Source organism: Globicephala melas, chromosome 13, assembly GCF_963455315.2.
Source record: "Globicephala melas chromosome 13, mGloMel1.2, whole genome shotgun sequence".
NCBI classification, from domain to species: domain Eukaryota; kingdom Metazoa; phylum Chordata; class Mammalia; order Artiodactyla; family Delphinidae; genus Globicephala; species Globicephala melas.
This window is the reverse complement of record NC_083326.1, coordinates 8,587,449-8,614,288: the sequence shown is the minus strand read 5'-3', so window position 1 is coordinate 8,614,288 and position 26,840 is coordinate 8,587,449. Positions and strand designations below refer to the sequence as shown.

Genomic DNA, 26,840 nt, shown 5'->3' with positions numbered 1-26,840 from the left:
ATCACTCCTGCACAGAATAACACTCATACTTGACCTTTGCATAGCACTCCCCTTCTAAACATTCATGCACTGAACATCACTGTCTTATGAATCTTCTCAAGACCAGAGAGCAATGAAGGTAACAAGGAGACAAGTTTCAACATATCAAATGATAGTGAATTAACCTCTTGATATTTTCCAACTCAAGTTATTTTCAAACACATTCTCCTATTTTTTTTAAATGTACTGTGTCCAGCCAAAAAACCATGGAAGTGGGAAATATGATTTCTGAACTTTCAAAACTTCTAAAGTTTTCCAGTTTAACATCAAAGCCATAAGTCCACCAACATAAGTCTCAGTAGAAAAGAGAAAGTAGGAACAATAGGTTAAAAGGATCACCCAAGAGACTCCTGCAATCTCATGACCAATTATTATTGCTCAGCAATGCCACTGGCCTTTGCCTTGGCTCAGCCAGCTCCTACCACCCTCTACGCCTGCCCTTTCTGTGCCACTTCCACCCTCTTGTGTATGCTAAGAAGGGGAAAAACAAGATCAGTGGGTGAAAGATAGGAAGGAAGAATTTAGATTGAGAGTAAAACAGAACTTTCTGGAACAATTAATGATCTAAAAGTGAAGGGAGATATCACAATAGATTGTGAGATATCAAGGAGAAAGTTGGAGAATATTTGAGAAGAATGTCATGTAAAGGAATTTTTTTCCTTGGCCACAAGGATAAACTAGTTGACTTTAAAGTTCCCACCCAACTCTTATAAATCTTGAAACCGTGTTCACAATAGATTGTTAAATTTTTTAAAAGTTATACAAGTATATATGAGATTATTCATTTACTATTTATATATATAAAATACCAAAATGTCAACAGTAATTCTCTGAGTCATGCAATGAGTGATTTATATTTTTTCCCATTTATCTCTTTTAAGGTTTTATTCATTGAACACAATTTCATTGGCAAAAGAGATAAAAAGAGTTTAAAAAGTCATTGTAGACATCATAGAACCGATCATTATGTGTTATATAATTTATTCTATGTGAATAAATAGGTCACAAGGGCAGTTGGCATTGTCTCCACAGAACAAAGGCAATGAAATCAAAGTGTGAATGGCATTAAAAAATTAACCAAAAATAGAGCCAAGGCTCAGCCCTCCATCTGGCCTCAGCTGCTCTCAGAGCTGAAGCTCCTATAGACATCCATGAGACAGTGATTCAGGGAATACCAACCTGCTCAGCCATCACAATCTCAAGGAGTCCAGGGTCGCTGCAAGCCCAACATATGGGGGAGCCACGTTGGACAGTCTAGCTGGCAGGCTGGCGGGTACAAAGGTGACCCAGGACCTAGTGAGGGTACATCTGAATTTCCAAAGTCACTGGAGGATAGCTAATCCTGGTATCTTAGAAGCAAGACTTTCAAGACCTGATTGGCCAATCAGAATGGAGGAGGCAGGGCACTTTGGAAGGTCCTGGGTAGCAAATATTTACCAACCAGTGAGGAAATATTTTTATTTTTAGCAATGTGACCATCCATACTGGTACCTGAATACCATTGTTGGCTGAATACCAACAATGGGTTTAAATAATTTGCTTAATCCACCGGTAGAACCTAATTCTCCTGCTTTTACCCATGCCTTTCTTCAAGGGCTAGCACATCTCCTGTTCTAGAAAATCCTGGGAAGTACATCTTGCCTGACAAATATCCCTGCTTACAGACTTCTGAGTCATAGAAGACAACTGCTTGAAGCAATAGGCAAGGGAGTTTTTGTATCTAAAACATAAATGCTAAGAATCTTTCAAGGAAGGAAAATGTGCCGTGTTCTTTATGGGCTGTGCAATCTAAGAGAAAGGAGAAATGAGGGACTTTGAAGGGTGCCCTCGTGAACCTGAGTGCCACGTCTATGTTCTCATTTCAAAATACAGGAGGCCTAGAAATAGAAACAGAACCAATCAATTACATAATTCCATTAATGAGTCTGAGCTGAACCTGTTCTGCATGCAGACTTTACGATGAGCTCTGAGTCTCCTATTGGACCATAAACCAACAAATTAAATCCCTAGAAAAGCATCTAGAAAGCAACCTAAGGAAGTAACTGCTCCTTTTTAATGTAGGGGGCTGAAAGAACAAAGGAAAGTCTTGTTTGATTCTGTCTCCACTCCCCAACCTGGCCACACCAAGGATCATAAGGAAAGATTCAGTTTTTCTTCCACAGCATTTGATAACATTGTCACATTCCACTCTCCTGTTAGGTTCTGATATTCTTATGTTGAGGAGTCTACACACACCCAAAACAGAAACTCAATCATAGATTTTTAGACACTAAGAAAAAAAAAGGAAAACTATGAGCTACAATATAAAAATCATTGTGGAGTTCAAATGTCCTCTCCCTAGCGCCCCCCGCTTAGGAATTTATGAAAGCTTACTTGATGTAAAATGGACCATTCCTACCATTGCCCCTCATCTTGCTTTCAACCAGATAACAAGCCAACGCTTGAAATTAGGGAATAGAGAGACGTGATATGTGAGATGCTGCACAAATTCAAGAAAGAAATTAACTGCTTATCAAGGTCAATAGCTTCCCAGCTCCTGATAGGAAACATAACCATCAAATGTGGATCTGTGGGAAGCAGAACTGATTGGATAAATGGAGTTAACGCAACTAATAACCATCATTCGCCCATTCTTGGGAATGGCTAGGCTTTTACAAATAGGGCGGCCATTGTTGAAGAAAGTAACTCGGAGGCTGGGTCTAACAGTTTCAGCCTTTGAGATGCCGCTTGACCTTTTTCCATCCTGAAACTGATTCGCTTCAGCTAGGAGAAGGCTTTCAAAATCAAAATGCTATACACCGCCAAGGGCATGTTTCTTCATTCAATCAAGAGTTTAATTACATTGTTCATGGAAAGAAAGCAGTGCTGTCACAGAATAGTCAAACCACACATGGCAAGCTTAGAGTAATTCAAGGCCTGAAACGTTTAGAAGGTGGACAAGTCCATGAAAAAAAACCCCAATGCATTATTTATAGGAAGCTCAGCTTTGACTCATTAAAAAGAAAATTCAGTGCCTTCTAGTTTTACTCCTTGACATTCATCATCTTTACAGGTCAAGTCAGTGGTACGACAGAAGGTGAAATATGATTTCCCCACTCCCCCAACATTTCTACAACAAACCCGAGGTAAAATTTTGTTAACCTCATGTTTCTCATAGATTTCATTACAGTAAAAAGCCTCAAGACTGCTTGAAAAGTAGAGATCCAAGTGCCAAGCGAAAACCCCATTTCTCAAGCAGTGGATGACCTATCATTCAAAGTCACTGCATTCATAACACCTCAGATACCTCATCTAATCACCTCACATGTGTCCTCATCTAATCCATTTAAATGCTGGATTCGTGATGATAACTTAGTGAACCAAAAAGGAACAGTGGTTTGGATAAGGAGAATATGTTGAAGTTCAATTAAATGAAGATTTGTTTCTAACATTTGTCAACTTAGTTCTCATCACCTCTTCACCCTCGAATAATATTTAGATTTTATGTTTTCAGTTTAATTCTGTTTGGTCCCTGGGATGCTAACTTCCAGCAAGACAAAGTAAAGGTACCGCGGAAGAGGATAATGACCTCCTATGTGTTAAGGAAAGAAATCTGATATTTGAAAATCTATTTGATAAATATTGGAAGCATTGAAGACTTAATGGTACTACAACCATGAGAAGCAATAAGGAGACTAGCAATGCCTTTGTTTTCCTGCCTGCTGAGAGCTGATAGGATCTTAGGCTTAATAGAGTCTTCTTGTGAAGTTATCACAGCGGAAAAATCCAACCTACATTTACTTCCACCTACATTCAGGGAGGAGCATCAATCATTTGTGTTTTCCACACTATTACATCATCATTATCATAACTGAGCACTAATCGAGGGAATAAAGAAAAAAATATTCTTGGTCTTTTTCTTTACACAGCTAACGGTTTCACTGCAGAGAGTCTTCACGTGCATTAGCAAAATAACACCAAGCTGTACATGATTAGTAAAAAATAGGAATTGGAATAGGAAGCAAAATTCTTTAAGGCATTACGGGCTTGAGTACACTGGGACTTTAGAGGTATGAGCGAGAAACCTCTGGGGTGACGTCATTGAAGAGGTTGGACATAAGGCAGCCCTCGGACAGTTTTTCTGAACTTCACTGATTAATGAGCACAACAGTCAGTACTGCTTTGAGCAGATTTGGAAGTCACATGAAAGAGCTGCGGTGGCACTGGCTGCTTCTCTTAACAACATTGCTAATTCATGAGCAATCCCAGCTCTTAGAATATGGTAGAGATTTGAGTAGGAAGGATGCTTGAATTAGAACTTCTGAAACTCTGACTTGCAAACACATAACGAGGGGATTTTGTGAAAATGTAGATTCCAAAGCAGCAGATCTCAGAGGAAGGCTGGGTTTCTGCATTTCTAACAAGCTCCTATGCGACGCTAATGCTGTGGGTCCACAGGCCACACTTTGAGAAGAAAGGTATTAGAGGACAGTTGGGCATTTCTGATGCCTTGGAGCTAACTCTTTTCCTCCGCGCAAAAAAGAAGACAGCTACATCTGTCCAAAAGCCATGTCTCTTTCTCTTTGTGGAGATCATTTTCATCTTGATCATATCTTTTGTTCCCTAAATGATAAAGCAAATGTTTGAGGTTTTTGTTTTGTTTTGTTGCTGTTTTCAGATTTATCTATTTGCTTATTTGGTAAAAAGAAAACAGAGCTCAATATTTTAATGTGATGCAAAAACAGACATAACTTTTCCCAAGTTTCACAGTAATTGTATGGCAGGTAGAAAAAGAAAAATAAAAGATCAAGCAAAATGAATGAACAGTGGTTTATCCCAGAGGGATGGAATTATGGGGAAGTTTCCTTTTTCCAACTCAAATATTTCCATAATATGTGAATCTTCACAATAAGCACAGATTGTTTTTAGGCAGAACTTATAATAAAAATAAGGATATAAATAAACATCAAATTTTGAGAGGGCCAGGTTGTCATCTCTACATGGCTGTCAGCTCTGTCATGCTAGTAGCATCACTTTGGGCTGCTATGATCTTACATGAGACAAATTGGGCAACTGCATATTCTTCAACATTTGTAAGAAATAGAACAGAATCAGTCAGTTTTAAACTTTCAAGTTTAGGATTAGTGCATTTTATACATGAATCTACTTTCCCATATCTAATCATGAGTGAAAACGATGCATTCTTACTAGCAATTCCAAACAGGTGCTTTCTTTTCTAGCAGCAGCAAAATAATAAAATGGTTCAGGAACTGAACATTTGTATCCAATTTCACTTTTGGCTTAGTTAAGCAAAATCATCATCCCCGAATAAAGGTTTTCAATGTTTTTCAAACAACTTTCCTTGCTGAGAGGGCTTTTTCATAAAATCATACAATGGTCCCTGATTTTTTTTTAAAGAAATATGATGCACCATCTCTTTAACAGAAAATTGGGTTATTGATTAATTGATTATATGCTGCTCACAAATGCCAACTTAAGCACAAGTAAGGAGAAGCTACTGAATGTTCATAACTCAAAGGCTGCAAGACCATGCTACATGGTTGCATTATTACCGTCTTCTATTTTAATGAAGACATAGCACAGCACTTTGTTGGCCTAATTTACACGATATATCAAAACTATGTGAAATGCCCCTACACTACAATGGGAGAGAAATTACAACGCATATGTGAATTACAGAGCTTAGCCTGGTTGTTAAGGTAGGGCATTAGCATTTCAAAGTTGTAGTTGGAATGTTAGTCTTTTATAAAGGTGGCAGTGGATTTCTTTTCAGAGGAAATTAAAGTGCATAAAGCTGTCTTATAACCTGTTAGTGAAAACTGTGACATTTGATAATGATTAACAGAAAATTGATTTTTTATTTAGATACTCAATAATCTAGAAGTGTCTAAATAATAAATGGATCATAGGAATATACCACCCACTTGGAGAGGAAAAATGAATATTATAAAAATAATAATATAATAATAATAACATCAACTATTTATCTAAGAATCACAGCATGAATTCAAGAATGTGTGTTTTGAAGCCAGGATTTGAATCATAGGTCTGCTATTTACTAGCATGGAGCCACAAGAAAATTAGCTAACATCTTTTTCCACCTGTAAAAGGGCATAATATTAGGTCCTTCCTCATTGTTTTACTGTGAGAGCAAATAATTTAATATGGGAATACACAACAGTTAGGACTGAGTGTGATTGCAAGTGACAGAAACCTCATGACAATGGTTTAAAACCAAACAGAGCAACAAGGTTCTACTGTATAGCACAGGGAACTATATTCAATATCCTGTAATAAAGCATAATGGAAAAGAATCTGAAAAAGAATATATATATAAAATAATATATATATAAAGTTATATATATGTATAACTGAATCACTTTGCTGTACAGCAGAAATTAACACAACATTGTAAATCAACCATACTTCAATAAAATAAATTTAAAAAAAAAAAAGAGAGGTATTATTCCTTATATTAACAGGAAGTCTTAAAAGGAGCAGTCCCAAGAAGGTATTGTTGCTCAAGAAAGCCATCATGGACTCAAATTTCTTCTCATTTCCTTCTCATTGCCCTTAATAGGTGAACTAATGCAGAATGGCTATGACTTAGAGCCTCAATGCTGCTGTCCAGACAGAAAGGAGAAAGTAACAAAGAGGAAGGGGGTGGTTCTGAGGTCGGGAGAGCAAACTTTTTCCCAAGGAGTCTCCTGATTTCACACCATTCACCAGAACTATGTCACACAGACGATCCTAGCTGCAAGGGAGTCGGGGAAACAGTCTTTTAGCTGGCATACTGCTGAATAGAATGGCAAATATCCCTTTATTAAATAAGGAAATAGGTGGGCAATAAATATGTCATGCACAATACCTGCCATATCATTTTATTTTTTTAAATTCTTTTCTCCATTGAAGCTCCTTGCTTCTCTCCTTCTTTATTTATTTATTTGGCCACACCGAATGTGGAACTTAGTTCCCCAGCCAGGGAATGAACCCAAGTCCCTTGCATTGGAAGCATGAAGTCTTAACCACTACACCACCAGAGAAGTCCCCCTGCCATGTCACTTTAAACCACACAGAGTCTCATAAATACTGGCTGTTATTATTATTCTACACTTTTGTACTTTATATATGCCTCAGGCTCAGTGAGACTAATCATGGTATATGCATCTGAAAACACAGACATTTCTTTGCAGTGGCTCATTTACACAGGGGAGATTTAAGTACCACTTAAAGAAGAAGTTCCACTGGTGACCTGGAGACAGAAAGGCTAAATCTACAGGGAGATAAGACATGGGACATCTGTCCTCAAATCAGCCCTTCAACTGAATCTGAGTCATATGTAGAGAAAAGTTACAGACCCTAGTTAAAAGAATTGTTGTCTTAAAGGGTTTTGTGAAACAAGGGACTCAGGCAACTTGATAAAGTTTAACAGAGAGGAAGAGACTATAGAGACACTCTGTCCCTGGACATAATGCTCAGGCACTGGAGAGGTTCTAGAGCTTGCACAGCCTTACACAAAGCAGCAAAGGCCAAATCCAAGAGAGGAGGCAGGACACCTGGCAGGAGATGGAAGCACTGGGAAGACACAGGAGAAGTCCAGCAGGCATGCCAGACTGCCAGACACACATTGACGACACAAGGCCCCTCCCGGAACTCCTAAAAATATGCAAAGAAGGCACTGCAGGAGGCTGAAGGCCCGTTTTAGAGAGTGGGGAGCATTCGTGACAATGAGGAGTCGTCTAGATTGTGTACATGTTAACTTATTTAATCCAGACTAATACTAGTATAGTCTTGCTACTTACCTTTTTATTAGTGCTTAGTGCCTGAGTCACAGAATATACGAAATAATTCACATGTATTTTCTCAAAAAATATTATAAACACTGTCTGAATTAGGTATTCTTCTACTTTACAGATGAGGAAACTAAGCACAGACAGGTAGAGGAGTATCTTATCCCATTTAGAAAGTTCTAGGGCTGGAATCTACACTCAAGTGCCCCTGACTCGAAAATCATACCCTGAGTTCAAAGACTGGCTTGACAAATAGAGAGCTATCATGGTTAATTTTTAGAGAGAATGTACAGCAAAATACGGTGGTTTTCAAAGTTAAGTGTGCATAAGACTCACCTAGAAAGTGAGTCTCTCTCACTTTAGCTAAAAATGCTATTCCCTAGTCCCCCCCCGTATGTCCAGGATTCTAATTCAGGTGGTGTCAGGTGGAGTCTAGCAATTTGCATTTTAAAAGATGCACACATCACACTGATGCAACCATACTTTGAGAAAAGTACTGGGATAATAAGGGTTATAGAAACATCATCTATAATTCTCAGAATAATCACACAAGAACGAAACTATCATCTTAGTAAACTATCATTTCTTAGTAAACTAATAGATTAGTTTACTAGGATTACGTATTCTGCTGGTTTTTCCACTCTGACAAAACAAAATAGGATGTTTTTAAAATCATTTTTTAAATTTTAGAATAATTTTAGATTTACAGAAAAAATGTGAAGATAGTACAGAAAGTTGCTATATATCCCATATTAAATTTCCTCTATCATTAGTAACATATTATTATGGTAGCTTTACTAAAATTAATGAATCAGTACTGATGTATTATTAACTAAAGTCCAGACTTTATTCAGATATCTTTAGTTTTTACCTAAAGTCCTTTTTCTGTCCCAAGATCCCACAAAAGACAGCATATTACATTTCATCATCATGTCTCCATAGGCTTGCCTTGGCCCCAACAGTTCCTCAGACTGTCCTTATTTTTAATGACCTTGATAGTTTGAGGAGTATTGGTCAGGTATGTTGTAGAATGTTCCTCAATTGGGGTTTGTCTAATCATGATTATACTGGGGTTATGGGTTTGGGAAAGGAAGTTCACAGAGATGAAGTGCCACTATCATCACATCCTCCCAGGGGTACATGCTCTTATCATGGTTTGTCATTGTCAATGATGACCTTGATCATCTGTCAAGTTTCCTGCCCCCCTGCCCCGTAAAGTTACTCTCCCCCTTCCCCTTGCATCCTGTACTTTTTGGAAGGAAGTCACTGTACACAGTCCACACCGAAAAAAGTAGGGGTTATACTCCACCTCCTTCAGGGTAGGTTATCTATATAAAGTATTTGGAAATCTTCTGTGTGAGACATTTGTCTCCTCTCTTCCATGTATTTATTTATTTATTAAGGAATTTATTTATAGTAGTATAGTATAAATTTATATATAGTAGTATATAAATAGTATGTTTATTTTGTATTTTGAGTTATAATTCAAAATTACTTGATTTATTGTGTTGCTCAAATTGTTCCAGCTTTGGCCATTGAGAGCTTTCAGTTAGCTCCTGTGTCCCTTTGACACACTCCATCATTGTGCATTTTTCTTTCTTTCTTTCTTTCTTTCTTTCTTTTTCTTAAAGAACTTCCGTACTCTCTGGCACTTACATATTTCCAGCCTAAGTCTTAGAATCAGCCATTTCTCCAAGGAACCCTTGTTCCTTTTACTGGAGAATGCTATTAGAAATTAAGATTTGCATGCTAGATGTCATTTTTTTAAGTACATGTACTTTTGGAAAACCAAAAAGACAGATGCCCTTCATTTTGTTGGGTTTTTGCCCTTGCTTTTGGAAGGTGTCAGATATAACTAGTGAGTAAATGAATTAAAAGTCAGAAGACTTGGGTTTTTCTTACAGAACCAGTAAGTTCTACGTGATCTTAAACAAGTAATGGACCGCCAGTATTCATAAGCTCACTCACAAAACACGTAAGAAGAATTAGCTCTTCTGCCCACTTTTTAGATGTATTGGGAGAGGAATTTAGATAATGGATGTGAAAGCCATTGGAAAATATAAAATATCAGACAAACATAAGGCAACAACATCATCATCATTCATCAATTATTAATTATCATAATCTTACATGACTGTTTTTGGTGAAAGTACAAAGGAAGAGCTATTTAAGCTTAAAATTCTGTGCTGGGCTACCTGCCCTTTGGCTTTAAAAAGTATAGAAAATCTTTTATAGGCTAGCTAACACCCTTCATGCATTAGTAATAAAGGATTTTGGCATCTTGGACCAAAGTTTTCTATACATTTTTGAAGCTCTCCTAAAAGGAAAAGGATGGAAACATTAATTTCCAGCACAGACTTATTCCAGCAGTGCTGAGGCCTAAATTGGCTTTTGCAGCTACTACATCTCAGTTCAAAATGTGCATGATGGGATCTGTCTTCTCCTGAGCACTCTGTCCTTCTGAGACCTCCCTAAAATTATTAGGAAGCGGCTTGCAGATAAAACCTCTTCATTCTAAAATTACATTATTTATGCTGCCAAAGCTACTTCGCCAGATGACCTTGTCATTTCTCTCTCCCTTTTCTCCTTGGCTATCGCAGATCTGCTGCGGAAGAGGCTAGTGAAGCCATTGCTGGTGATGGGAACTGGTGGCCATGGCCAGTAGGTGGCTGACTCTTGGAAGTGAAGCGTTCACCATCTTTTCTCTTGTCTTCCAGAGCCTGGACACGTAAAGAAGTGTCCACACAGGAACATCCCAAACACCTTGCCCACCTGACTTGTCCTCTTTATTCATGAAGCCCTTCTGACAGCGTTTCTCTCTCTTCCTCTCCTCTACATATACTTCTCAATCATTTGGTTCTTAATAATATGTTGTCTTGCAGCTCTGCTTGTCTTTGCTTTTTTCATGTTTAAACTGTCTAGGTTTTATTTCCCCAAGCATTCTATTCATTCTATGAGAACAGTGGTAGTATGTAAGATGCTTTTTATTATACATCCAATGTTAAGAGCCAACAAATATGATAAATCAAACATGGTCTCAATAAACATCTGTTGAATGAATGGATAAAAACAAAAATAGCTTAGTGCTTACTATGTACCAAGGACTGTGATAATCCTTTAGTGTGATTCTCCTTGTTTAATTAACCCATTCCCAGTTTTAGGGATAAGAAGGGAATCATAATGAGGGTCACGAAGTTAAATCTTGGTAGAGCCAAGATTTAATTCCACGTTTGCAGAAATGTTTCGTGGCACTCATTCTTAGATTTGTGGTTTGGGTGTTCAGTTAACTTCTCTGAAACCCTGTCTCATCATCAGGACAATGAGACGGGCATCTCAAACAATTGCTGAAGTCCTTTCCTGCTTGACTGATGTGCTGAAACACACGAAGAGCTGACCTTTTGACCTTTTCATCCTGGGTGCCCCTCTTGTACTCATCATCTTGTCTTGGCTTCCACTGACTTCTACAAAAATAGTATTTTAATTTTTTTTAAATAAATTTATTTATTTATTTTTGGCTGTGTTGGGTCTTTGTTGCTGCGCCTGGGCTTTCTCTAGTTGGAGCGAGCGGGGGCTACTCTTCATTGTGGTGTGTGGGCTTCTCATTGCGGTGACTTCTCTTGTTGCAGAGCACGGGCTCTAGGTGCACGGGCTTCAGTAGTTGTGGCACATGGGCTCAGTAGTTGTGGCCCGCAGGCTGTAGAGCACAGGCTCAGTAGTTGTGGCACACGGGTTTAGTTGCTCTGCAACATGTGGGATCTTCCTGGACCAGGGCTTGAACCCATGTCCCCTGCACTGGCAGGCGGATTTTTTTTTTTTTTGCGGTACACAGGCCTCTCCCGTTGCAGAGCACAGGCTCCAAACGCGCAGGCTCAGCGGCCATGGCTCACGGGCCCAGCCGCTCTGCGGCATGTGGGATCTTCCCGGACCAGGGCACAAACCCATGTCCCCTGCATCGGCAGGCGGACTCTCAACCACTGCGCCACCAGGGAAGCCCGCAGGCAGATGCTTAACCGCTGCACCACCAGGGAAGCCCACAGGTGGATTCTTAACCACTGTACCACCAGGGAAGTACCAAAAATAATATTTTAATTTTTTGACTCAACCCAGTCTTCACAAATGGTTCTCCTAAGGAAAACACAGAGTCTATCCCTGGGATTATTATGTTGGAAGTATTTATACAACTATTTTGTCTTGTTTCATTTTCATACCTGTGAGTTGACAAATGCCCTAGATGCAATAATAACAGGGCTTAAAGAGATAGCAAATTCTATAGACTTCACATACTTGTATTTTAGTGCTTGTAGGATTTCCTTGATTTTGAATTGTTTCCAAGAACTCTGGAATGGCGCCAATAAAATTAGTAAGAGTGCCACGTAAAGGAAAAAACAATCAAGTACAAAGAAGGGAAGAGGAGAATAAAATAAAATTCTCTGGAAAAAGCTGAGTACTCATATGAAATGTAATATATCCTTAACTGAACTTTGCATGGCTTGTGATAAAAGTAACTTCAGATTCTGTGCAAACTTGAGAATAACCATTATATGGAAATCAATTAGTGAGTATTTGTTAGATAATTAATATGCACCCAGCATTATACGAGGCACATTAAAACAAAAGTATTAGACGTGCTTCTCCAATAAATAAATTATCCTACCATCTCCAATATATTCTGATACTGAAAATAAGCTGTTTCTGACAGTTTGGGGACCGGGTAGTTGGCAAAAAAAAAAAAAAAAGAAAACCTTCAAGTTTGGACATCAAATTTTATGTTACCGCAGGTTTAGAGGGTAAGGACTTCTATGACCCAAATACGATAGCCAAGGTACAAGTTAGTTGTAAACCATCAAACGGGCACCCATGTTCTCTGATGGGGCCCCCTCTTAATAGGCCTTGCAGCCTGCCCCCACTTATTCTTCCATCTGGCTAACAGCAACCACGACACTGCTGAAGACCCTTCAGAATTTTCCCCACTCCCATCCCCACCCCAGGTACCTAAGTTAGGGTGACCAAACACTACAGTTTACCTGGGGCTGTCCTACTCTTAACACTGAAAGTCCCGCTTCCTAGGAGGCCTCTCAGTCCTGGGCAAACAGGAACAGCTGGTTGCCCCCTAAATGCTGCAGCGTCAGTACTAGAGCCACCAAACTCTCCCACAGGCCTATTCCTCTATGTATGTCCTACTCCCTCCGCCTATGAGTTTGTTCTCCTTCTCTTCCTTTAATTCATTCTTGAAGATTGATTAAATTATCTTTCCTAAGCTATAGGCTATGAAATGCATTTTTTCCCCGAGAGGCGGTTTCACCCTTCTATAAACAGAATTTTACTCTAGAGGAAAAAAAAAAAAAAACAGCAGCCTTACATAACCTTTCACAAAAGCCCTACTCATTTTCTACCAGGACCTGAAAAGGGCCTACATTTCATGGGCGAAGCAGAAAACTTCTCTCACCAAGAGGAACACTGGTGATTTTCATTCAGATTGATCCAATCTGCACAGCTGAACCCCCAGGTTCTCTTCTTGTAGAGTCTGATTTGGAGCACGCCAGTTAAAGCTCCTCTCTCTGCCAGGCAGTGCAGAGCAAAACTTCAAAACCTCGCACTGAGCTTTCTGTCTGTAAAGCTTTACTCTCTTCAAACACCTCAGTTACGCCCCTTCTCCCCCTACCACAGAGGCCCAGGCAAATGAGCATTTGGTCTGTTTCATGCCCTGAAGACCGTTCCCCATCAAATGATGAGCATCAGCATGGGGTCGCTGGCAGGGTCTCACTTTGAGCACCTGTGGGCTTTTAGCGTCAGACCCAAGAGGCAGAGGAGGGAGGGTGAGGATGGACTCAGGGCCCTAGTGTCCCTTTCGAGTGCCTGCCATTCTCCCTGCATCTGAGTATTTTTAAGGAGGAAAGGGGATAGAGGGAGGAGAAAATATGGAATGCAAAGCCAGAGACCCTTTTACAATGTGCCTTCTTCCTTGAGCATTGATAAGAAGGGAAAAGGCAGGTGGAAAACCCAGAGAGCATTTTCAGAGCATTTTCAAGGGCCTTTAATCTCAAGGAAAATGAAACATGTCACGGTCTCCAAGAAATACATTAGCTGCTAAATTACACACTAGAAGGCTCTTGGATGTTGGTGTAGTTCGCCATTCCAAGACCAGTTCCTGAAGCTAAAGTCCTCCAAAGAAGCTTCAAGCTAAGATTAAACAAGTATGGATGGAACCTTTTCCCGCTGAGGAGATTTTTACAAAGAAATCGAGCCCAGGGTCACTTCCGTCCGTGGGTTTTCAGTCTCCTAGGGCAGTGTTTCTCAGTCACCTGGGATTCTCATTCAGTTAAGTCGAGGTCTGGACTCACTTTCTGTTTTCCTAAAAAGATCCTGGGAGATGCAAATGTTGCTGGTCCATGGACCACACTTTGAATAGCAAGGTCCTAGGACACTGATTCTCAAACTTGGCTACACTTTGGGACAATCCATGGAGGTTTAGTAACTGTGTGTGCTGGGCCTCATCTCAGAGATTCTAATTCTATTGTACAGGATAGAGCTGGGCATTAACACCTAGCCAAGGTGAGAGTGTCTTCTTCAGAGAGAAGATTCTCGGGGCAAATTATACCTGGCACTGCACGTTAACCACTAGCCTCCAGGTGTTCATGCTAAGTAGATGCTGGACTCAATGGGTCTGCAGGAAATGGATGTGGTTAACCAAACAGGAGTTAGAGGAGGAGGTTAATTTGGATGAGGGATCCACAGGAGGTACGTCATACGGTGCCAAGTTTGATCAATATTGTACTGTGTCAGGTCTAACTTAGCTGAATCTGTTAGCCTCTGAATCTAGCAAAGGCATGGACCATGGACCACTAAACCATGACCCACTAAACGAAGCATGGGCTTGATTTCAAAATTTCTGTTAGAATCTGACATCTTATTTTATTTCTAAGTCTTTAAAATCAACTACAACAATGAAATTGAGGAGGGTTCTAGAGTGGCCTGCCCATGCCTGTGAAATCTGCTACATGTAGACTATTCCAGTATAAATCTAGCCCACAGTAGGATAATACTAAACACAGCTAGCCTTTAGAGAACATTTAAGGGTCAGGCATGGGAATGGATACTGTTTATCTAACTGTTGGAGTGAGTTTATCTCCAGTTTAGAGATGGGAAAGAGAAGTCAATTTTGTCTCCATTTTACAGATGGGGAAGTCGAGGTCAAGTCCACTAGCTGACAGGCTTTCCCCCGCCAGGTTGTGCCACGTCTCTCATCATAACCCAAGACCACGGGACCATGCAGCCAACTCCTTTGCAACTTGGCAGCAGTGGAGGAAAGGGGATGCAAGCTCAATGGCTTCTAAGTGAGCTGCAACTTAAAGCTAGGAGAACACGCATCCATTTTTTTTAAGGAACAGTAATAGAAAGAAAATGTATACAACAACAGGAGCATCTTGAAAAAATAAGCTGCAAAAATTTTTAAATCTTAGATTCAGTTTCCTTTTTTAAAAAAATCACCTAGAGTTATCAGGCACACATTTCAAAGGAGGCCACGGGAAAACGAAATGTCTCCGTGCCAATCTTACTTGAATAGAAAAGGTGAAGTCCTGTTTCTCTCTATTCAGTGATAGCTTTCAAAGTGGAAGTAGCCTGTTACACATGCTCATTAATAATCACTTGCATTCATCTAGCTCTTTACACTTTGCAAAGATTTTTTTCCCCCATGTTACACTGTGTCCACACAACCCCATAGGTATTTCTAAACATGTGAGATAGATAGGTTCATAAATTCACAGCTAATAGTTAATAAGAAAATCAGGGCAAGGATTACCTATGCAATTTGCTTAAATTTTTAAATGATTGTGCTGAAACTAGAAAAAGGTCTTTGTTGTGAACTCATTTCAATTCATTCAACCAGTATTTATTAGTATGCGTAGCTACTATCTTCAAGAGAGGATCCAAGGGTATTCTCCAGCTCAGCCAAGCCGTCATCATGATTAGTTCTCCTGGATCTGCTTCCACTCATCTTCTTTGAATTCACTATGCCTCCACCCACTACACAGCCTTTGCACTCACCCTTCTCACTAGCATTTTCTCCCCTGCCTCTCCCTAAACATCCCCTCTTTAACCAAGTTTACTTATTCTTTGGGTTCCAACTACAACTTTCTCAGGGGAGTCTTCTTTGAGCTGGATCTGAGCTGTTCTCCTATAATACTCTCTTTCGTTCAAAGGCTTCTCTCATTCGAAATGGACTTATTAACATATTTATTTGATTAGCATTTCCACCCACTGCATTCAAAGTTCTATCACCACCTTAGCACAATACCTGGCACACACTCAATAAATAAGGGAAGAAAGGGTCATGGAGGTCTGGGGATGCATGTATAGCAATAGGCTGCCAGATCTGCCACATAAAACCCCATATCCTTGGGGCTTCCCTGGTGGCGCAGTGGTTGAGAGTCTGCCTGCCGATGCAGCGGACACGGGTTCGTGCCCCGGTCCGGGAAGATCCCACATGCCGCGGAGCGGCTGGGCCCGTGAGCCATGGCCGCTGAGCCTGCGCGTCCGGAGCCTGTGCTCCGCAACGAGAGAGGCAAAAAAACCCCAAAAATCTCCATATCCTCATTCTTGCCAAACGTGAGCTTGGTTTAAACATGACTGACAACTTTTTACACTCCTTTCTTTTTGTTTTTCTTTTGTTTTGGTCAATCAATCTATGGATACAAGGATGAAAGAATTGGCTCTGTTACCCCATCTGGCTAGCATTAATATATTAATGATATATGCATAAACATGGTAGTTGATATTTTTCAGAGTCTACCCTGCTTAGTTTGTGCTTCTTCTCTTAATGAGTACTTTGTTCTGCCTTGTAACCCATTTAGCTATGTCTGTGCCTGTCACCTTCTCTTAGTGATAAACTCTTGGAGGGCAGAGACACATTTAAGCCTTTCGTTTAATTCTCTGTAACCCATAGTAAATGTTTAGTAACTATTATCTTGAATAAAAGTCTTAATCTTATTTGATCCTTATAATACCTCAATGATTTTGTCAGGCATTGATAGTCCTACCTGGAAAATGAGGACTTAAAATTTGAGAGACAAAATGTGTGTCCGTGAATGACTGTACAATAAGGTCAACGCTATGCTAAATCTGTATTTCCTACTATATGACTTGGGAGAGCTTACTTAGAAGAGCACATTAAATTTGGGGCACTTGATTACCAGAAAGATATAAACAAACTAGAGGGAGTTCAGGTAAGAAAAATAAACATGATTAAGCTTCTGGAGAGGTATGAAGAAAGATTAAATGAACTAAATATTTACAGTCTGGTTAAGTGAGGACTCAGGGGGGAGGCAAGAATGATTTATGGCTAAAATTATCTAACAGGCTTCAGCACAGAAGACACAGAATGCCACTGAGGAGGGCAAACAGGAACCAGGAGCTGGGTGATAGGAGTGACAGGAGGAATATTTAGAACAGGACTATCTAAGATGAATTTTAAGAGGAAATTTTAACAGCAAGAACTGATATGCTGCTGAAAAGTTTCAAGGGAAACAGTGAACAAACCATCCCTGGAGACATCTCAAACCAGAAGGGAAAATAACTAGAAATTGTCCTGCAGGGAACAGCTCTGCCCAGACATTAGACATGAAAAGGAAAGCTTTGCAGATTTTCTCTCTAATTTACATTCTTCTGGGATCCCAAGAGGCTGAGCAAAGATGTGGAAACAATGGATTGAGGACTCCGGGCGCGAGGGGTTTGCTTAAATGTCTCAGCCTTGGCTCACATCTCTAATGAGTCGGCACAGAGGCAACACCCCAGAGAAGCCACTGCTAGCATATCCAAGGCTTTATTCCATCCAGGGCCCTTCATTAGTCTGTCCCGTGGGAAGGGGTGAAACAATTAGGGACCCCCCCGCCCCGCCAAAACTGCGACGTGTGCGTACGCCCTTGTGCAAGCATGGGTTTTGTTTGAAACCCACAGTCATATATGTAACAATGATCCTGGGCCTATGCACTTTACCATATTGGAAACATACCCAAGTTCAAATGCCAGATTAGGATTTTAACTCATACTTGGTATCTGGCATTAGAATTCTGTGATTTAGTCATCTTTGAGTTCTGTCATATTCAGGGGATTTATAAGGTTCCTCAAATTAAGCCTGGCACCTCAGGATCCAGCTTCCCTGTAAGTGACATGCTGCATAGACATAATAAATAGGATAAAGCAGGATACTGACATGGCAAGAGTTACTCTAGGTAATCAACAATCCTACAGTGACTAAGGATCTCTCTTCCAGTCTAAAGTAAGTGTTCATTCTGGAAAGCTGTTTAGGGAAGGTCTGGGCTAAAGTAGGCATGATACAGTATCAGGCAACAACTTCCTAAAAGTTAGATGACCAACCGCATCTAAACCTAAAAGCAAAAGTTGCTTAGTAGCAAAGACAGAATAACTACTAACAGTAATAGTACTGATGCCACAAAGCAAATGGCTGCTCACTTGGAAAAACAGAATCATAGAACTACCTTGCTGAAATCACAAATGGCCAATAAATTTATGGGGAAAAATGTTCAACCTTATGAGCAATCAGGGAAATGCAAATTAAAACCACAGTGAGATGCTAATCTATATCCAGCAGATGAGGGCAAATTAAACACATGACAATACCAAGTACTGGTGGAGACATGGAACAAAGAAGATTGTCCTGTGCTCCTGGTGGGAGTTTCAATGCAAAGTTCAAGGTAACTTGTCATTGTGCCCTAAAAGTAAAGATGCCCTTTCTATGACTCAGCAACTCCATCCCTAGACATGCACTCTAGACATGGTGGCAAATTTGTTCCACAGAACACGGATAAGAATGTTCATAGCGGTATTATTGGCAATAGCAAAATACTGACTCCCCAGAAGTTCAGCAATGGTAGATTGATTAAGTGTGGTTAATTAATATCGTGGAATATTATACAGCAGAGAAAGTGACTGAAGTGTAGCCATATGCATTCTCACAGATGAATCTCAAATATTTAATGTTTAGCAAAATTACATACCAGAGAAGAATACATACATTATATTTATTTTATATGGTCACGTACAGGCAAAGCAAAATCACATGTTAAAGATTCACACATATGTAGCAAAACTATAAAAAGGCAAGGGACTAATTAATACAAAATTAAGAAAAATGCGGGTGGGCACATGGGTTATTTGTTTCATTAAAATTATTATTGTGATCAATGTTATTATTATTAATTATACCCAACACTATATATATAGTATGCTCATAACTTAAATAAATCATATAATGTTGAAAACAGTAATATAACTAGAAGTTGTCTAGTCCACACCCTCATTTAACAAGGAAAAACATAAAAATGGCATCCAAAGTAACAGCAGATTTCAGAAATGCTACAAACCCATTAGTGAAAACCAATTAGCTAGTGAGGGACTCAGGACTTGATTTAGAATCTCCCCTTTTACTTTAGACACATCTCAACAAAACACAGTCACCTATCTCTCAGCAAATCAGAAGTAGAAAAGAGAAAAACTTCTTTGAAGAAGTCTTACGACAGGGGGAACTTCCAGCTGGATACAAACAAGTAGATAAATCGCATTCTACAAATCAGTAATAAAAGCCTTAGGAAAACAAAGCAATAGTCTGTGGCCATTTAATGGGAAATAAACAGTCCTCCATGAGGCAATATCTTCAGAAATCATCCCTATAAGATCAGATAATTTAATAAGTAAGCCATTTTAAGTATGTTCTACATACTTAAAATGCAGCTAAGGGAGTGGATAAACATTTTTAAAGGCTTAAAAAATGAGTAAAATCAGGAAATGTTGGTGTTTAACAAGAAACTTCAGTACTAAGAAAACTAGAGTAAATAACATTTATATTAACCATTTAATTCGTTTATTCTCTTATAAAAATGTTAAAGTCAATTTAAGAACATTTAAGATACCAGAGTAATGTTGGTATTGATAAGCTCTCTTACCAGGTTAAGATACACTAACGAGTTGGTATTTTCATTAGATTGTATCATAAAGATTCAGTTAATTCAGTAGAACATTTTTGTCCTAGGTATGCCCAAAAGTAGCCTTCTGGCAAGAACTAGTCTGTAACGGATGAGCAAAAGACAAGAGCAAAATCTCCAAATTGCAATGCGTACCCGTCAAATCGCTCAGAATAATCACAAGTGGTATAAAGGGCCTTCCTCTCTTGAAACCGTGACATGGCTGAACAAGCAAGAAGTCAGAGAATTTGGATGTGTGAAATTAAGCTAAAGTACCTCACAAAAATAAGAAGTAGGTTATAGGCACTGGGCTCAGAGAATTTAGGAAAGAAGATAAATTTCCTCACCCAGGTCATGTCATAACAATAAACTTTAAAAATATGATCAATAAATAGGGAATGATTTATATGTTTTCTGGTTGAACTACTCCCTCAAGAAATGAAAGCTGTGAATAATACGGTTGTTTCAAACTATTTATAAAAAAGCAACATGTACTAGTATAACCACTGGCAAATCACCATCAATAATGAAAAAGAAGAAATATATTCAATCATACACATTATTATGTATTTCTAAACTATACCATTGATAAGGTCAGGCATTTCTAAACCACTAAAAAAAAAAAAAAATTACTTAACAGTTGAGTTAAAGAGGTCTGGTTTTTTTAACCTCAGGCTAAAATGTGTCAAAGAACTTTAAAACACTGTAGTGTTTTGATCATCAATGAGCCAACCTAGATTTCTGTGTGTTAGTCCAGCACTAAAGCAGAGAAATAGAAGGAATCAACCATCTACTGAAGGAGGGAGCAAACTGTGGAATACTAAGAGGCGCTGTAATGTACCTTCGTGCTGCAATTATAAAGGTGTGTAATATTCTGCATTTTATTTTCTGCTGTTACCCGCTTGGCATGTGTAACATATCATTTTATCTTGCATGTTTCAATTGGCCTACAGGGAAAATAATCTGGACTGTTCATCCTTTTTTTTTTTTTTTTTTTTTTAATTGACAAGTTTAACATTTGCTTTACTTGAGGTCTTGTTTTGAAGGAAAATATCTTAAATGCTTTGGGGTCAGTGCCATGCTACTGATTTTATAATACCCATTAAGAAGTGCTTTGATCTCTGAAAAGTAGTAACTTTGAAGAAAATTAAAGTTCTATTATTCCAAGCAGGTAACACCCTCCTGGAAAGAAAGCAGCATGCTGAGGTTGGCATAATCTACCCTCCCCTAGTGGTCATTTCTACCTCCCATTAATGCTCTATGAGCTCTGAAATTTCAATGATACTGGCTGAGAGGCCACTAGTTAGTCTCCTATAGTAAGAGTACCACTTAGCTGTCTTTAGAATTTACAGGTAGTTTAACTTCCCAAAAAAGAAACACTCATGAAAATTTAAAAATTTGTTTTTAAGGCAAATCCCCATGACCTTGCAAAATGTAGTACAGCATGTTAACTGCAGTGCCTGTGGATCAGGACCTTGGATTCACAGTGAGAAAGGTTTTCCTGGGTTGTATGAAGGGTGGCAGTGTTGATGCTATACAGTTTAGAGATCAGAGCTATAATTCTGTAGAGATAGGCTGGAGAGAAGCAAGCAGGCTGCAGAACAGTTCATCGGGCATCATGTTGGTATTTAATTCAGTGTGTTTCAATCAAGACTTAGTGAGATCCCAGGCTACAATTCATTAGGGTATAACTGTTGTGACAATTCACGAAACGCTTCAATCCTCCTCGAGTATCATAATAAAGAAACAGAGAAAAAAGAAGCAGATTCCACGTTTGTGTTTTATGAATTGTAAATGTGCACAGTATTTACCACTCCACTTCAGGGATTATGGTATGTTTCCAGAACCAAGTGACTTTTTATCTTCAGTTAATTAATCAAGTAATCCTTGGCAGGCTTATGTCATTATTCCTTTTACTCAGGCAAAACAAAGGTTTCCCGAAATTTGCGTATACAGTTCATGTAAGAGATTATCATCTGAGGTAGGTTACTCCATCAAAAATTGATCATTTGAGCTAGTAGCTGTGTAACAAATACCAGAATACAGCAATGTGTTCCTAAGTCAGTGCAAGTTTCTGAGTGCAATACAGGCCATATCTTTGGAAAGTGGGGAGATCCACAGCCAGGTCAGAAGAGCTCACTCACCAGTGAAATAGCACACTGGTTTCCAGAAGCATCTTTATGTATTTAGCACTAGCTCAATTCCCCCCCGAAGTCATACATTTGGGGAGGTGGCATGGAGGGTGAAAATGCTCTCTTCCTTGTATATGATTGGCTTTTAATATAAGCAAATGCCAGAAACAACTGCATCCCTTCCTCATAGAATTACTTTGTTTGGCAGAAGTATGAGGAAAAAGAAATTTCACAAGCACAGTTTCAGATGGCAAATTTTCCAAAGAAAAAGTAAGAATATTTGCTTTAAATTGTAATCTCGCGGCCCAGTCTTCCATGGAAAGAAATATTCTGTTCAGAAATTCAGCACTACCTACATACATGCAGCATCACCTAAAGATAAAAAGTGTTTTCGTTGAGAAGTTAAGATTGAAAATAGAGCTTGTTTCCAAAGGAGAAAGATAGTACTAGATGACCCTACTACATACAGCAGGAAACGTTCTAGGAGCAAATCATATGCATTTGAAGAATTTCAAACTATTGAACGAAAGAAGAAATGTAAGCCAGAGAGGAAGAAATCTTTCCTCTCATAAAAGATGCTTTTGAGGATAACTAGAGTGCTAGAATTCCCTTGGAAGATGCAGTGTCATCCCTTCCCTCTCCAGAAACAAGTAAAAATATCCCCTTCCACCTAAAAATCACCTCCTCAAATCTCATCCAGCTCCCCATTGGCTGAGAAAATCGTACTACAGCCTGTAAATATCCTGTACTCCGGGAGAAACTTCCAGCAGGGCTCATTGAAGAATTTAGACAGGATTAAAGCTCTTCCTCTTCAATGAAAACAATAAGGAAGTTTGCTGAAAGGTTAACTTGCCCAAGAATAAATGTAAGTCATACACACTGGGAAGTTATAAATCTCTCCCCAGGAAAAAAAAAAAAAAAAAAAATGCCTATCAGCAGCTCAAGCCAGCCCAGCTCTTAAGAACATTAAAGCAAATGCACTAAGCCTAATATATGCACATAGAACACATGTGGTGGCTGTTTCACATGCTTCGTAACTCAGAGGGCAAGGCTGCTGTGTGGGAAATGGATGCTGTGACAGGTCCCTGGTGATTTATACCGCAGCACTCACAGAGGAGTGGACAGCTGGGCTGCCCAGGCGCCCTCAGGTCCTGCCATGCTCCACTCAACAGCAAAGCCAGATCTGGGGCGTCGGATCTGCTTTGGTTGCGGGGGATGAGAAAGATGTGGATAGGGGACGTAGCAAGCTTTATCTCACCATGTCCCGACGACATAAACGCGCACTGATGTTTTTAATCGAATGTAATCCAAACATATATATGAAGAATTAATTAAAATTAACATGTATACTTGCAATTGCATTCATTACCATCGAAAATTTTCATCTCTTCTGAGATGCCAGGACTCTACTTAGTGCCTTTGCTTGGGGCTCAAGTCAAATATATAAGAAGACAGCATCTTACAAAAAGCCAGCTAGAAAAGCACTAGCCTCCTCCTCCAACATCACTTCCCCATCCTATGCCAACACTGTCCAGGGATGCCCTTTGTTATGTCCTAATGATTTCACAAAAATCTACAGCAGTTTCAGACTTTATCTAGGAAGTGGGAAAATAGCCAGTGCTATTGTACTTGTCTCCATAATCCTTTGTCACCAATCAACAAAGTCTTTAAAAACATCCTCCTGAATGGGAATTTCACTGCCGGTAAACTAGACACTTGGCCTTATTAAGGGCACCTCCTACTGGTCCTTTCATAGAGTGAACTGTGCTTTCCTCATCAATTCCCTGCCATGTCCCTGAAGAGGGGAAATTGCTACTGGAGGAAGGAGAAACAGATTAAGGAGCAAAGATCAGAGTGATCTGAATTAGCGATATCTCAAAACTGCACCATCCACTTTCCTGGGACTGGCGCAAACTACATCACATCTGAAAATAACACAAATGGATTTAGAAGTATAGAGGAGCTTAAAGATTGAGACCCACAAGCCTATCCACAGGCACTTCCCTTGTATATGTATCTTTTTGTCTGCCTTTTCAATCATAGACTTATCCCTTGAGGAGTTAATTAAAATAAAGTAATATATGGTCCTAACTTTCTAGACAAGAAACTTAAATAAATGGGAAGGGGGATAATTAATTAATTTAGGTATTAGTAAAACATATATAAATCCATCTCCATTCATTTATCCCCACCCTTTGCCAAAGACAGTTGGGAAAGGCTTTAAAATATTTTAGTGTAACTGACAAAATGTCATTGTCCATTTCTGCACACCTTCCTTGTCTAATGCAGTATTTTCAGCCCACGCATTTCAGGCCTGGCTCCATAGACTTTCTACCCAGCGAGGATGCCCCTCTAAACTTCCCCTCTCTCCTCCTTGGCCTTCTACCAAACTGCCCGAGAGCACAAGTCAATCTGTGCAGAAGGAGGGTGCTCCTGGCTGCAGCATCTAGTGTCTGAGGGTAGCAGGAGGAAATTTTGAAGACACCTTTCGCGACTGCTTTACTGCAGGGATAGTCCCCCGCCCACCTTCTGGGAGTAATTGCTGAGGACAAAGCTCCGGGAGAGTGGAGCCCAGAGGAGGAGACCAGCCTGAGAGGGAGGGAGGAAGCACGAGCTGCTGGGGGAGCGAATGCTGATATGCGTGCACCGCACCGGAACACACACACATACACACACATACACACACCCCTCTTGCTGGCTTGTGCTCGCTCGCTCTGTCAGGCCAAAGGAAGGCGAAGGGTCGGGTCGATGTGGATGCGCAGATCCCTACTCCTTTTCGGCCACGTCAAAATTTGGGGAGCCTCGCGCTTGAGTGTCTGAATCCCTAGCCACCGGAGAGGCACATTCCCCACTGGCGCTCGCAACCCTGGACCGCGCAGCACTTAGCAGCAACAAGAAAGCCGGAGCTTCAGGTTCCCGATAGGCTGGGGGCTTGGACACGGTTTACATTCTGTTCCCTGTTAATTTCCAAGCCACATGTTGGGGTGCTCCCACCCAACGCCTGGCCCCTGCCAGAGGCCCCTTTTCTCTGGGATTTGGGGAAAGGTTATTTCCGAAGGGAACTGAATGCTCAGCCAGTTGCTCTCCCTTCTTCCCCGCCGGGCCCACTCCCTACACCCTAGTGTCCATCTACACTTGTGGTGAGGCCGGCAAAACCAGTAGACTGTTATAATGAATCATTTTGTTCTTTTTTAAATTATTATAATTATTTTGGCCACGAAACCTCCAGCTCCACGTTCGCAGACTGCCGCAGCCCTGAGCATCCCTCCGATCCCTCTTTTTCCTGCTCTAACCCAATCCAGTGCCCAAACAGTTTTGCCATTTTTAATTAGGAACTGCGCTTGCCAAGTACCAGGGCCAGGGGGCTGGTTCCCCAGAATAGCAATCATTTGGAGTTTGGAAGTGTCCTGGAGATATCTGGAGACTTAGTTTGAGAGCTGCATTCACTGTTAAAAAATAAAACAAAACACGCCTCCTTCCTCCTGGCAACTCTGCAGCCTCCTTCGGCACCATCGTCCCCTCCTCCAAAGTACCAAAACACATTAGCGTCCCTTTCTCCAATTCTCAATCAGCAAGTCTAAAAATCCAAACCAGAGATGCGTCATATACAAACGACTCAGCCCCACCATCTACATTCCGCACAGACTCCCTCAAAGCCCCCCTGGAGGACCTCCTCCACTTGGCCCTGTTGCCCCAATTCCCCTCCTCCGTAGCTTTCCGAGGCTTTAAGGATCCAACCCAGTTCCTTTCAAGACGTCCCCATCACCTGCTTCCTCCCTGCCCCAGCCCGCCAGCTCTCCAAACCAATGCAAGTATTTGCAAAAGCAAAGACGTGAGAAGCACCAGATTTGTTAAAAAGCCAAGGGGCGCCCCTTTCCCCAGCTGCCAACATCCTCCACCCCCAGGGAAAAAAAAGTCTTCCCATCTTTTATCATCGGTGAGGAAATGGGGGACAGAGGGAGCTCCGAACATCTTGCCCTTTCTCCCTCTACCCCAATTCTACTACTCGCCAAAGGAAATGAGGAGAAGGAAAGGGGTGTGTTGGGGGGGTGGCCGGAGGGTGCGAAGAGAAGAAAGGAAAGAACCTCTTACCGGTGACTTGGAGATGTGCGCTGAGCAGGGTAGCTCCGAAGAGTACAAAAGCCAGCTTGGGTACCCAAACACATCCAAGACTATTCTCCATATTTCAGCCAACACCTTCGGGGCCGCGGGTCCTGGGCAGCCGCAACACTCACACACATGCACTCACACACGCATGCACACATGCACACACACGCGCCGAGCCCCTTCGGCTTCCTCCTCGTCCACTTCCTCCACCTTTCTCCACCTCCCCTGCGCCTCTTCTGCCTCCGAAGCCTTTTTCCTCGTCCACTGACAGAATCAGCAGCAAAAAGAGGCAGCAAAAAGTTCCATTCGGTCCAAGAGATCTCGAGCCCCGGTAAAACCTCGGAAAACTAACTCAAGGAAACAGAGGGAACAAGAGGAGGGCAACCAGCTCTCCACGGGGCTTCCGAAACAGCAATAAACAGACTACCCAGGAGGGACCAAGACGAGACAGAAAGGAATCCTGTGGCTGGGCTGTGCATCCAAAGATTGACGCTGGGTAAAGTTGAAGAGAAAAATCCGTGCGCGAAACCTGGGGATGCTGTTTGGTTTTCCTCCAAGAGCCGAGGGGGACCTGGGGAGGAGAGGCAGGGCGCTGCGGGGTGGAGCGCTCTCACTTGTTACTGTGGTGTCCGCCAGTGGTGCGTGAGCCGGGAGTTGCAGCCGTACTATCCATTGATCCGGAGAAGTGGAGGGCCGGAAGGGAAAATGTGGAGACCGGAGGGAAACGAACAGGATCAGGCAAAGATTCCACGGGAAAGGGGGTGGGGGCAGAGAGATGCCGGCGAAGAAAAAAA

At 40.8% G+C, this 26,840-nt stretch overlaps 1 protein-coding gene across 1 annotated transcript in view; it reads right to left on the bottom strand.

The window, feature by feature from the left end:
* DCC (DCC netrin 1 receptor) overlaps positions 1-26,592 on the bottom strand; it is a 1,168,069-nt gene extending 1,141,477 nt beyond the window's left edge. The window contains exon 1 of the mRNA XM_060310806.1: positions 26,032-26,592. Within this exon, the coding sequence (XP_060166789.1) occupies positions 26,032-26,122 (91 nt within the window). The 5' untranslated portion in view covers positions 26,123-26,592. The remainder of the gene's footprint in view (positions 1-26,031) is intronic.
* Between the last annotated feature and the right edge of the window lie 248 nt (positions 26,593-26,840).